General features: G+C 44.5%; 1 protein-coding gene across 1 annotated transcript in view; it reads right to left on the bottom strand.

The window, feature by feature from the left end:
- Positions 1-688: 688 nt before the first annotated feature.
- The window catches only part of TSPAN5 (tetraspanin 5), a gene marked incomplete at its 5' end in the record, with an annotated part of 175,330 nt that continues 162,646 nt past the window's right edge, over positions 689-13,372 (bottom strand). The window contains 6 exons of the mRNA XM_079701806.1: positions 689-954; positions 3,615-3,731; positions 3,828-3,875; positions 5,883-6,008; positions 8,272-8,442; positions 12,441-12,587. Coding sequence (XP_079557932.1) covers positions 889-954; positions 3,615-3,731; positions 3,828-3,875; positions 5,883-6,008; positions 8,272-8,442; positions 12,441-12,587 — 675 coding nt within the window. The 3' untranslated portion in view covers positions 689-888. The remainder of the gene's footprint in view (positions 955-3,614; positions 3,732-3,827; positions 3,876-5,882; positions 6,009-8,271; positions 8,443-12,440; positions 12,588-13,372) is intronic.

Genomic DNA, 13,372 nt, shown 5'->3' with positions numbered 1-13,372 from the left:
AAAAATCTTTAAAATTTAAGAAACTGTATCATAGCTTTCACTTTTGGAAGAAGAAAAAAACAAAAACAAAAAAACACCCACAACAAAACGAAACCCATAGTATTCCAGAGTTTCCAAAGAATCCGGCGACTAATTTGGTAGTCTGCAGCATTTACTACCTCCTCATTAACCTCATTTTCTCCTTGGATTTCACTGATAAATCAAGCTCAGGCCTACTTAGAAAAGAGATCTGTCCTGCTAAAATTCAGCATCATGAAGTGTTCCAAAGCCCCTGCTCAGCACACAAGGAATCTACAACTTCTCTTATGAGGAGAAACTTCAGGAGAGACCAGACATGCCCACCCAAGTTCCTTGTTGAATGCGGTCACAAAATCCGAACCCAAAGGCAAGCTGTTTTCTTCTTGGGACCATGGTTGTAGCAGTTCCTTGAAATGTACAGTGAAGGGATGCCGAGAAACCACAGCCCTCCCAGGTAAGGGGTTGAGTTTTAGAAAAGACGCACTTCCTCAGGCCATGGCACAGAAGGCAGCCCTCCAACTACCGAAGCAGAGAACAAGCCTTTTCCACAAATTCAGTACATCTGGGTCCCCCACCCTCCCTTTTTTTCTCATTTGGTAAGTATCCAACCACCCAGAAATTCATGGCTACAATAGAGATTCACGGCGCAACGGCTTTCATACTGGTTAATTTTTTTTTTTTAATTCTGTCAGTGAGCAGCATTTCCCAGTTCTACCCCCCAAAAACTAAGTTCTGATGGCAGCTCCATCAGGTGGGATCGCAGGATGCCTCTGTGATTAGGGTCCGTGCAGCATGGGTATCAGTTGGGCGCACTGGAGGGTCAGGAAGGCGGGGTCTGTCCAGTGTCTGGAGGCAGCTGTTGCAGGTACTCTACCAGCTAGCCCTGACAGCTTCAATATCACTCACCAGGTTCTGGGCCAGGCAGATCCCAAAAATCTGAGCAAGGAAGGAAAAGACAGTCAAACAGTAGAACTTTTAACTTTAGATTAGGCTTTTCTTTGGCTACTGAATTCCATTTTTTTTTTTTTTTTTTTTTTTGCGGTACGCGGGCCTCTCACTGTTGTGGCCTCTCTCGTTGCGGAGCACAGGCTCTGGATGCGCAGGCTTAGCGGCCATGGCTCATGGGCCCAGCCGCTCCGCGGCATGTGGGATCTTCCCAGACTGGGGCACGAACCCGTGTCCCCTGCATCGGCAGGCAGACTCAACCACTGCGCCACCAGGGAAGCCCTGAATTCCATTTTTTAAAAATCTTTGATTTTTTAAAATTGAGATAGAATTCACATCCCACAAAATTCATCCTTTTAAAGTGTATAATTTATAGTGATTTTCGGTATATTCGTGAGGATGTGCAACTATCACCGCTATCTAAATCCAGAACATTTTCGTTACCCCAAAAAGAAACTCTGTACCCATGAGCAGTCATCCAGACCCCACCCCCATCCCGACAGGCCTGGCAACCACTAAGCCACATTCTATCGCTATGGATTGGCCTATTCTGGACATTTAATATAAATAGAATCATACAATATATGGCCTTTTGTGTTGATCTGCTTTCATGTAGCAAAATGTTTTCAAGGTTCGTCCATTTTGCAACAGTAGTTCAATCTTTTAGATGGCTGAATAATATTCCATTATATGGATACACCACATTTTGTTTATCCATTCCTCAGATGATAGACATTTAGATGGTTTTCACTTTTTGGCTATTGCAAATAATGCTGCTCTGAACATCTGTGTACAACTTCTTGGGTGAACATGTTTTCAGTACTTTTGGGCACATACCTAGGAGTAGAATTGCTGGGTCATATGGTAACTCTGTTTAATTTTCTCATGAACTGACAAATTGTTTTCCAAAGAGACTGCATCATTTCCATTCCCTTCAGCAATGTATGAGGGTTCCAATTTCTCCACATCCTAACCAGCTCTTGTTATTGATTTGTCTTTTTTATTATAGCCATCTTGATATGTTTGAAGTGGTATATCATTGTGCTTTTGATTTGAATTTCCCTCACAATTAATGATGTCATTACAAACAGCTAATGTGTATTTCCTTTGGAGAAATGTCTATTCAAATCCTTTGCCCACCTTTAAATTGGGTTTGTCTTCTTTTATTGTTGAGTTGTTCTTCATATGTTCTATATACAGGATCCTTAACAGATGTACTGATGTGCAAATATTTTCTCCCATTTTGTGGGTTCTCTTTTCACTTTCTTGATAGTATCATTTTCAGCACAGAAGTTTTTAATTTTGAAGAAGCCCAATTTATCCACTCTTCCTTTGGTTGCTTGTGCTTTTGGTATCATATCTAAGTAAACACTGCCTAATTCAAGGTCACAAAGATTTACACCTATACTTTCTTCTAAAACTTTTATAGCTTTACCTTTTACATTTAGGTCTTTGATCTGTTTTGAGTTAATTTTTATTTTTATTTTTTGGCCAAACCATGCGGCTAGCAGGATCTTAGCCCCACCCCCCGACCCCCCCAACCAGGGATCGAACCCAGGGCTCCTGCAGTGGAAGCTCAGAGTCCTAATCACTGGACCACCAGGGAATTTTGAGTTAATTTTTATATGTGATGTGAGTTAGGGGTCCAAATACAATCTTTTGCCTATAGATATCCAGTTGGTCCAGCACCGTTTGATGAAAAGACTATTGTTTCTCCATTGAATGGTCTTGGTTTCCTGGTCAAAATATCAGCTGACCATAGATATAAAGGCTTTTTTGAACTTTCAATTCCATTCCACTAATCTGTAGGTCCAACCTTATGCCAGTACACTCTATCTTGATCACGGTAGCTTTGCAGTAAGTTTTGAATTGGGAAGTGTGGAGTCTCCAACTTTGTGCTTTTTAAAGTTTGTTTTGCTATTCTGGGTCCCTTGAATTTCCATATGAGTTGTAGGATCAGCTTGTCCATTTCTGCAAAAAAGGCAGTTGTAATTTTGGTAGGGGTTGCACTGAATCTGTAGATCAATTTCAGGAGTACTGTCACCTTAACAATATTAAGTCTTCCAATCTGTGAATGCGAATGGCTTTCCATTTATTCAGGTCTTCTTTAATTTCTTTCAACCATGGCGCCTCATTTGTGACCCTCTAAGTTAAAGGTATCACATCACCATAAGATGCAAAGCCTAGCTCTTGGGACTTCCCAGGAGGAAAAGTAGGTGCTCCCTTCCCTCACTAGCACTTTGCCAAGGTGGCCCAGAGAGAGAAAGGAGCAGAGAGTATCCGTGAAACTCCCAAAAGCCTCAGCCTTGCCACTGGGCAAGGCTCTACATCTGACCATTCCTGTCTGACCAGTTGTCACAATGCCGCATTACTGAGCCCATGGCAATGTTGGAATGCCAGCGGGCAGATACTGACCCAGTCAATTTCTCTTTCTTGAAAAGGAAAAAAAAAAAAAAAAGGTTTCCTAAAGTCTTTCAGGACAGTAGCATCTAAAATCAGAGCTTTAATAAAATACACACCAAATATAGTTGAGGTCTGTTCCCCAGCCCTCCAATGTGTCTGAAAAACTGTGAAATGACGGTGAATAAGCAAAGCTCCTGTCCTGGTGAGCGCTCTCCCAGGGCATCATTTCCCTGCGACATCCATCTTACCTGTAGCAATGCAATGCCTATGAAAATACCAGCCACAATGGTTAAGTTGTCCTGCAACCACTTCTCAAACTGGGGCACACAGCCTTTCGTGTAGATTACAATCTGCTGATCGACTTCCTTCAGAAGGGAAGAGGAGAGCACAGCGTCACTAAGCAAGTTCAAAAGCTCCTCCAACACCCTTCGTGCTAAGCGACAAGATGAGTTTCCACTTACTGGTTTTTGCCTGGCATCATAGCCACACTGAGTGTTGATGACATCTTCCTGGTGGAGAAAAGAAACAGAAGAGTGAAATTCACTCTCGTCAGAGAGAAAGCCCACCTAGGGGTCAGCAGAAGACCCCTGTTAAGTGCTGGTCAGAAAATGTTTATTTGGGCACACAGACGTCCCAGGCACCATGTTAAACACCTTTACACACAATTCCATGAAATTATTATAACCATCCTCATAAGTAGGTATTAAATATCCCTTCCTTTCCAAATGAGGAAAACTGAGACTCAGGAAATATCAGAAAGACTAGTAATTCCATTATGTGGGAGGCTCTAGATTCAAAGTTGATCATCTCAAGAAGCTTATGGGTCTAGGAAACTGGAGACATAAAAACCACAGTTAAAGGTTTCTTATAATTACTTTCATAATGACTATCTTCACTTGTGATCTTCTGGGGGGAATTCTACTTTTGAATCTATATACTTGTATGTGATTTAAATGATTTTTCAATGAGAATGAATTATTTTGGTAATTAAAAATGATACCCTGACCACATAGCACATGGACAGATGCCCTGAAATCTTATAGGCCTGATCAGAAACGTGGGTTCCGCTGCTTTAGGTTTGTTTATGTTTCCCCTCTGGAGGGTATGGGGTGGATTTTATTAGCTCAGCATTTATGGAATGAGATATCTCTACACAGAGGATCTGTCGTTGAAAGGGGGGCACAACACCTGAGAATCTTCAGAATTCTTCTGATGGAACGGTAACTCAGGGCAGGGGCTGGAGACGGAGAGGGCAGGGCTTGCATCTACTGCCTGGGTGGGCGCCCTGGGCTCTGTGCTGTGCGCTCTCTTGCCTCCCAGCCTCCTCAGAGGAAAGGAGAAGTGAGCTAGTGGGAAAGGCTGGTGTTGCCGCTGAGGGCTCAGAGCGGGGCAGCACAGTCCTCACCGATTCTGTCTCCTTCAGACCACCTCTGGTGGGCAGCCTACGAGAAGCTGTGCTTTGCTACCTCAGACCACTGTCCCCTCTTCTCTCTCTTTTTTTTTTTTCATTTTTTTAAATCGAAGTGTAGTAGATTTGCAATATTGTATTAGCTTCAGGGGTACAGCATAACGATTCAGCATCCTTACAGACGAGCCACGCCCCCTTTTAAAGAGCCCCGCACCCCCCCTCCCTTGCAGGGGAAAATCGGCCATTAACTCATCAGCCCCCACTCCGCTCTGTTCCTTGTGGAGAAGGGCGGGTCTGGGAGAGGACACCTGGGGACTGACCAGCCAGAGAGAGGCTGAAGAGGGCCGGGGGCACCTTCTCTCTCACATGTATTGTTCTAACCCTCAATTCTGCCTTTTAACTTACAGCAGGGGTGCTGCAGTTTAAGCTGTTCTATATACCAGGCACATGATTTGACTCAAAATACAATCAAACCTGTGGTAAAGAGGGTGGCTTGTGAACAGGTTTTATGTTTTTGTTTTTTTAAAAAAAGAATGACTGTAGTCATTCCGGCCCAGGGTCTGGGCAGCTGCAGTCTTCCTGCAAGTGGTCTCGTCCTATCTTGTCTCAAACTCTTCTGCTACTCCTAGTATTCCTTCGGAGCTAAGTCAGCAAGAAAAGGGTTACTAACCCCAAGCAATGCAGAGAGCTTCCACACAAGCCCATCCTTCTTGCAAAGAAGGAATCACAGGCAATACAGGCAGCTGCCTGAGCCTAAGCTCAGTTCCATCACTTGCCAGCAATGTGAGCTTGGGAAAGTTACTTAAACTCCACGGGCCTTGATTTCACCTGAAAAGGGAAGATAATGGTGGTATCTGCCAGTAGGGATGTTCCAAACTTAAGCCAACACACAAAAAGGCTTAGAATAGGAACCAGCACGTACCGCTAAATTAATGTCAGGGATGATTACTCCTACGGGGAAGATCTGAGCACTAACCCCCCTACAGGAGCTACAGTTAGGAATGAGAGGCTAAGAAGAGGTTTCCAGAAAAAAACCACTCTGCTCATCCCACACACGCTCTCGGTGTGATGCGCGGAGCAGGCCAACGGGTTGCTGGCAGCCACTTACTGCGGGGTCTTTAGTACAGCAGGAGAAGGGCACGCCGCATCGCTCTCGACTTGCATTGGAATCTGTGCAATTGAAGTAAATATTTAGGTTCCAATCATCAGCTCCAAAAGCCCCACAGCACTGCCACTAGAGCAAACAGGAGAGAATTAGAACATCTCGACTTGGAGGCGACCAGGTGCCTACACTTGCACCCGCCAGGACGACCCACACCCAGCCTCTGCCAGCTCTAACCTTCTCTGTATCTCAGAATTTATTTTTAAACCAACTGAACCTAAAGGGCCCCTGTAAAAGCTTCCAAGGTAAGGCTGAAGGTTTGTAAGGATGTGTTGGCGTGAGACTTAGAAAACAATTGATGAGACCCGTGGCGTTAGGTGGAAGACGGGCAGAGCAGGAGTTGTACAGCAGGGCCCAGTTAGAGATAAGCAAGACAGAAAACAGTGGTAGTGTCTGAAGGAGGCAGCTGGGGTTGTGGGTAGGAGATCTAGAGGCTTACTTTTTTTTAAATTTCCATCTCTACACCTGAACGGTTTTTTTAAAAATCCATTTTATTGAGGTGTAATTGACATACAATAAACTGCACATATTTAAAGTATACAATTTTGTAAGTTTTGACACACTTATACATCGTAAAACCACCACAAGCAAGATAGTGAATGTACTCGTTACCGTCCCCCAAGTTTTAGAGGCTTACTTTTCATTCTCTATCTGTTTCTACTCTGAATTTTTATAAACAAGAGCATGTATTTACATTTTCAACCTGAAACAAATTCAATCATCTAATTAAAATATAATCAAACAAGCTGTTAAATTCAGTGGGTCTTAAACGAGGCCTGATTCAAGGGCCGCTCCATCATAAGCCCCTTTGACACTCCCCATGCTGGACTAGCCCTGCTTCTCCAAGTTAAATAAACATCAAGCCTTGACCATTTTAAGGGTTTCAAGACCAACAGCTACTTCAAAGTATTAAAGGCCATGAGAGAAAAGTGAAATCACATGAAATAACAGAATCTCCATATAAAGCAGACAGCATCTCAAGAGAACGTGTATCCGCATGTTCTTCCAACTCATCGAGTCCTCCGAGGGTTTGGGCTGTGCATCTCCAGTTTGCCTACAATGCTCCATCAGATTTGTCACGCAAACTAGTCAGCAATAATACTTGGCAAGGTGTGAGCTTGCATCCATTATGACCCAACAAAACAGTGAAGCCTGCTGAGGAGATGAAACAGGGCTTAATTTCACACCTGAGGGACAGCAGGCTCCAGGACAGTCCTTGCTGTCACCGAACAAAGGCAACACAATTCAGCTCCCTTCCGAGCACCTAAGGAGGGCAGGGGGCCTCCCTCACGGCGAGCGCCGATGCAGCCCTCTCCTCCCTTTATCAAAGGGACCCCAGCTCACTCTGGAAAACTGTCCAACCAAGAGCCAGCCACTGGTCCGCTGAGTTTCTGTCTGCCCTCCAGTTCTGCCATATACGTGAATGTCACGGACACGGCTCTCCAGGTCTGCTCACCTTATCCAGTTTCTCAGTGCATGCAAATAAAGGCCTGTCAGTTTGTAGGACAATAACACCTGAAGCCTCATATAAAACCATGTATGTCTTATGAGAGTGTCATGATATCCCCATGAGTTCAGTAGTTGCTACTATTATTCCCATTTTACTCTTGGGGAAATAGCTCAAGGTCCTATTAGCCCAAGGTCACTTAGCTAATCAGATTCTGGCACTAGCTGTGTCTTCCAAACTCTTGTTTATACCATTCTGCGTTGTGAGTGGAACAGGGCATCCGCTACTTCGTTCGCATCGCAGAGGCTGTCACGTCGTAATGTTGAGAAACCTGAGTGGGATGGTTCTACTCCACAGGTTCTTCACTTGTGAGAAGCCACCAAGGCTTGACTTTCAGTTTAGCTGCAGGTGCTATAATAATATTTGGATAGGCACAATTCTAGGAACTTTGTGGATAAACATTCTATTGACTAAGTATATTATTATGAGCTATGAAGTGTGGAGAATGATCAAAAAGGGGGCCAAGAAGAGGAAAGAACCCACATCTAACACCAAAGAACGGGGTTAAACCTACAGCAAAACAATAGTCTTCAAATGTTGATAGGAATGGGCACCTTTGACTCTAACCTTTTTGCCTAAGAGGTTTCTTCCTTGTTCTTAGTAGAAATTGAGGTAAGTGAAAATAAGACATTTCCCATTAGGGTACATATCGTGTATGCCCTAGAACAGGTCAGAAAATAATAAATACACAAGCAAACAGACAAAAACCCATGCAGAAAAGTCAGAGGTAGGTTCCAGCTGGCAGATGCAGAAGCCAGGAGGAGTTTTCATTGGGGTCACCCTTCCGAGAAGGCTTTCAACTTGAAAATAAACCAAATTTAAACTTACATATTCCTGGGTGAAGTCTATGAGGTTTTGCAAATCAATGTCATCCCTGTACGCTCTGATGTTGTTGTTTATAAAGAAATACAGCTGGTCTTTGATCCAGTCTTTGAAAACAAATGCCAGAACCCCGGCCGTGAGCTCCAGGAAGAAAATAATTCCCAGGAATACAGAAAACTAAAACAAAAGGCACATACACAGAGAACAGTTATAAGGGCTATTTTGATCCTATACAGTCAAATGTTTCCTTCTAAAAAGGTTTATAATACCATTGGGTTGTTACCCATGTCAGTTTCTTAAGATTCATTAATAGAATAGTACACTCCAAGAAAGGGTTTTAAAAAATCACTTCAGAATCACATTTTAGGGGCTCTGGTGTTCCATTTGGTAATTAACCAACAAAGCGCATAAGCAGATGTGGATAATAGGAATTCCTCATTAGACCCACATTAAGGCCTAATGAATTTCTCCTGATTAATGCATTCGTCAGACGCTTGAACAACGACCTGCTCCTACCTCTAGTAAGCTTTTGTAATGCTGAAAGATAAATCAGCCCAGTATTTTAAGATCGCCTGTCATTTGTTACTGTGGCCTTGATTCTGTATGCAATCTAGTCCTTTTCCGGATTCAGATACTGTGTTAATTCCCCTTTGCACCTGCTACACGGGGTGAAACAGCAGATGGGTTCATTTTAGGTGAAAAGGTCAAAGAGGAACTGGGTGGGGGCAGCTGTGACATGAAAATAACTTCCCATGATGAAAACAAAATGAAACCACTGGGTTGAGGGCTTTCTTGGGACAGCAAGCTGTGCCAGCTTTCCTTTGTGAAGCACCAGGCTCAGAATATTTTAAAGAGCATCAACACACAGCCAGAGGAAGACTTCCGGTTGACGCAGACAACGAGAATTTAAAAGGAAGGCTGGAGACCATGGGTTGCAAGGTAATTGCCCATAAATCTGGAGAAACTTCCCTTTCATCTAGAAGACCCAGAAGTGTCTCATCTTAGTCACATCAACGTCCCGCTCACGCCCACGGTTCCTTCCACTTCCTCCCACCCCCATGTTCTCACCCTTTTCAAGCTATTTTGCTCAAGCCATTTACGAGAAATGAGGCTGTGAAGGACCAGAGGGTAAACGGCAGGCAAACTTCCGTGGACAAGGGCAGAAAGGGTGGCACTGGGGCCACCTGCTGAGCCGAGCTCCTGAGGGCTCCTGCCACACAGGAGAGGCTGGGGAGGTAGAGAGGCTACAGTCTGCTGTGCCTGCATTCAGCGAGCAGACGGCAAGCAGCCGACCAAGAGGAAAATATGTTGGCGACGGCTGCAAAGGAAGCTACAGCTACTTACGAAAATAAAAGACAAAAAACGTTTATTCAGTCAGCAAACACCTACTGAATGGCCCACAAGACATCAGGCTCGGGCCTAGGTGGGCTTTGCAGAGGTAGGACCACAGCCCTGCCTCCAAAGAGCCCCCAGTCTTATGTGAGGGTGGGAAAGGGCCGTGGGGTCAGGTCTTCCCACATTAGATGTCAGCATATCTGGCAGTGTTTATCCAGGGTGCCAAGTGCCATTCTGGGAGGATGGGCATGAGGGGAGGGGTGGAAAGAAGGAAGAAGTGCCTGCCCAAGTCTAGGGCCCCAAGGTCTAGGTCCCAACGCTAGACGCTCCAGCTCAGCCCCTCAGGTTCCATAGAGCTCCTGGTCATCTGTCCTTGACGAGTTCACTTTAGAAATAGAATCTAAACAGTTCTTAACCATCATCAGTGGTACCCATAATTTCAAAGTGAGCTTTCCTCAATCTAGAAAAAAGGAAAGAAAAAAAATCCTATCACTTTCACACAATGCCTACCCCACCACATAAAATGACTCCCTCCTTTAGCGGGCGCTACTCTACACAGGTAAATACGACAGTTATCACACTACAGAAATGAGAGAATCATAGCTAGTTCACAGGCGCGCACACGCAAAATAGCAGAACAGAGGTCATGCAAAGGTTTTCATTAGATTTTTGTTCTCCTCTCTATCAAGGTGAGGCCCAGTCACCCTGGTAAGTTTTTTCATAATGTTACATAATATATGTATCAGAAATTGAGTCCAAATTAAATTCTTATCAAATATTTGGCAGAAATCAGCATCCTTCAGGTCCTATGAGCTAATTTCCCCCATTTCTGAAGGTGCAGAGACTGACTCACAGGCTTCATCCAGGGGCCTCAGTCAGTCAGGAAGCTCCATTTTCTCAGCTCCCGGATTTTTTCCCCCCAGCAGTTCTCTTAGCTTTATGACATCAGATGTTTGAAGCTGTTTGGAGCCATGTTGACATTACTTCCTACTTCCTTCATATCTCCTGCTCAAAGCATATTCTAGGCCCATTTTGATTGTTTGTACTAAATGGAGAGAGAGGGCATTTAAAATATTCTCCAAGACTTAAAAAAGCCAAGAAACAACACAGTTCTCTTCATTTCCAATGTGGGACTTTATAAATTAAGATGCCAGTCTAGAGAAATGTATGTCTTTCTGCCTGTTCAGCTAGCTCTGGTATCTTCAACTACAAAAATCATCAACTATATTAAACAGGCTACCCTTATAAACTAAACTCTATGCAAGTAAGTCACATTAAAGGGGAGACTAACGCTAATAAAATAGTGGCCAGTAGTAAGTATGATCTGTGGCCCAGTGAGGCTACAGAAAAGCTGAGTGAGGTGAGCTCAAGCATTTACAAGTATCTCACACCAAGAAGACGGGCAGGCTGGTAGGTCACAATCAGGGACAAAGCTCTCCTGAGGGCTCCAGAGGTCAAGACTCGGTGAGGAATGAAGTAATTGTGTGTGTGTGTGTGTGTGTGTGTGTGTGTGTAAGACAAAGGGAGTCTTGGAAAACTCTTCCCAACACAGACCTATGTATAAAGAACAGAGAACCAACTGCTCATTACATTGTACACAGGACCAAGCATCCCTTGGTTTTCCCTGTTAGCATGAGTCATATGAACTTTCAGAACAGCCTCCAGAACCTTGTCTGAGGCAGAGACGCCCAAATGCAAAATGAGCTAGCCCAGGGGGACAGTGAGGGGACAGCGAGTCTGCTCTTCTTAGGGCAATTCAAGAAAAGATGCCAGAGGAGATGTGGCAGAAGTGCGGGGGAAGGGAATCACACAGGGCATGGCCGTTGGGGCTAGTTCTGGGCAATGCTCTTGTTTTAAATGAAAATGCCGTTAGATGATGATGTGTCAGCCGAGGTGGAGAATGACCCTAGGAACAGGGGATATAACGCTAAGGCTGTTCTTCCAAAGTCCCACCATCTTCCCTCACCACAGGATGGTGGGGTTCTGAAAAATCATTTTTCTGTTCTTGGGGAGGGGAGTGGATGCTGTCGTACGTTGGGCTGTGAGACAGACGCTCACCAGAATGCCAAGCTCGAGACAGACAGACACACTTAGCTGAAGCTGACCACTGGCGACACCTACCAAACTGATTTCAAACACACACAAGTTAACACATGCCATTTTGATCTCCTGAGGAAGGAGTCTCCAAAGGAAAAGACTTTTACTTTTCATTCTCGACTTTTAATACTTATCTACCCCCTGGTTAAACTCCTCCTCCAAAAAGATTCAGGCTAACAATGATCACACCAAATACCCCGCAAGGGATCTAAAAATTATGCTGGTCACACAAAGGAGGCCTTTGCGCTGGCAGAGAACACAGGAGGTATGCATTTACTGTTTCTGTTCACCAGAACCTACTGCTTAACAGATTTAATCTGGACATGTCACAGACACTGTGCTTAGGTCTGGTTTCTCTAAACCAACTACCTAAACAGCTTTCTACTGACTATGTGCTTAAAAGAGGGGGCAAAAAATCATTCAAAAGAAGAAAACTAGGGACCTAGATAGACCTACCTTAGTCCTAAAGCGATTTTAGGGATTGGAATGCAAACTCACGACATCCATGTACCAAACCTCCATGGATGGCATGGGGAGGGGCTGGTGCTGATATTATTAAGAAGCCAGGGGCAGAGGAGGGTGGAGGGTGGGTATCTAGGGAGCCCTCCTACAGGAGAAGCATTACCCAGGCCACATGCCTGCCAGTGCCTTCGGTACGGCTCACTCTTGCTGGCAGACAGGGTGTCCTTTTGATGTGAGATGAGAGTTTGGCTCTCAACCTGAGAGCAGAGTGCGGTACTTACAAACTTGAGAAGGAAAGTGTTTTCCCGTAGAGCTCCAATGCACCCAGCAAATCCCAGAATGAACATCACTCCTCCTACCACGAGGAAGAGCCAAACTGGGTCAAAGCCGCCAAGATCGGTGATGGAAGAGATGTTGGACAGAACTCCCTGGAAGCGGAAAAGAACACACAACAGGGTGCCAGGAGGCGGGGTCAGTTTTCTATCATGAAAAGATGACTGCCTCTGCCTTTCCCCACCCCACCCCACCCCAAGAAAAACTTGAGAGGTATCTGACTGTCACGTCACATCAAGAAACACCGCAAGACAGACAGAAAGAAAGAAAGAAAAGAAAGAAAGAAAGAAAAAGAAAGAAAGAAAGAAAAGAAAAGAAGAAAGAAAGAAAGAAAGAAAGAAGGAAGGAAGGAAGGAAGGAAGGAAGGAAGATAGGTAGATAGGTAGGTAGGTAGATAGATAGATAAAACAAAAGAAAAGAAAAACTACTTTCCAAGATCTAGATGGGTTCATATTTTTTGTAAAACTACATAAAGCAAAGACATGACCCCTAGAAGCCGTCACCAGACCCTGTATGGAGAAGACGTGGATGTTACTTTGCTTTCTATGTCTCCAAATATAAGTGGTCTGAGTGAAAAACAGATGTGTAAGAAAGACACCTCTCAACACCCGAGAGGTGTCATCCTTACATCCCCAGGGCATGCAGATGCCAGACAAGGGCCACCTTCAAACCACTGGCACTTCTCAGGAAATAGGGTAGAGCTGGAATCTTAAAGCTAATAGAGCAGCCAGTCCCAGCCACAAGCCCCTAAAAGTTTTCCAGGGAAAAGCTCACCTCAGGTCCACCCTTCAGCTCCCTGGGAGACCCTATCAGGCTCAGATCCCCAAAGCCCACCTGGGTGGTTTGTGCTGATGGCTTTTCCACATTGAGTTATTAGGGT

This window comes from Hyperoodon ampullatus, assembly GCF_949752795.1.
Source record: "Hyperoodon ampullatus genome assembly, chromosome: 1".
Lineage (NCBI taxonomy): Eukaryota > Metazoa > Chordata > Mammalia > Artiodactyla > Ziphiidae > Hyperoodon > Hyperoodon ampullatus.
The sequence above is the reverse complement of the archived record's forward strand: the minus strand, read 5'-3'. Positions and strand labels throughout refer to the sequence as shown.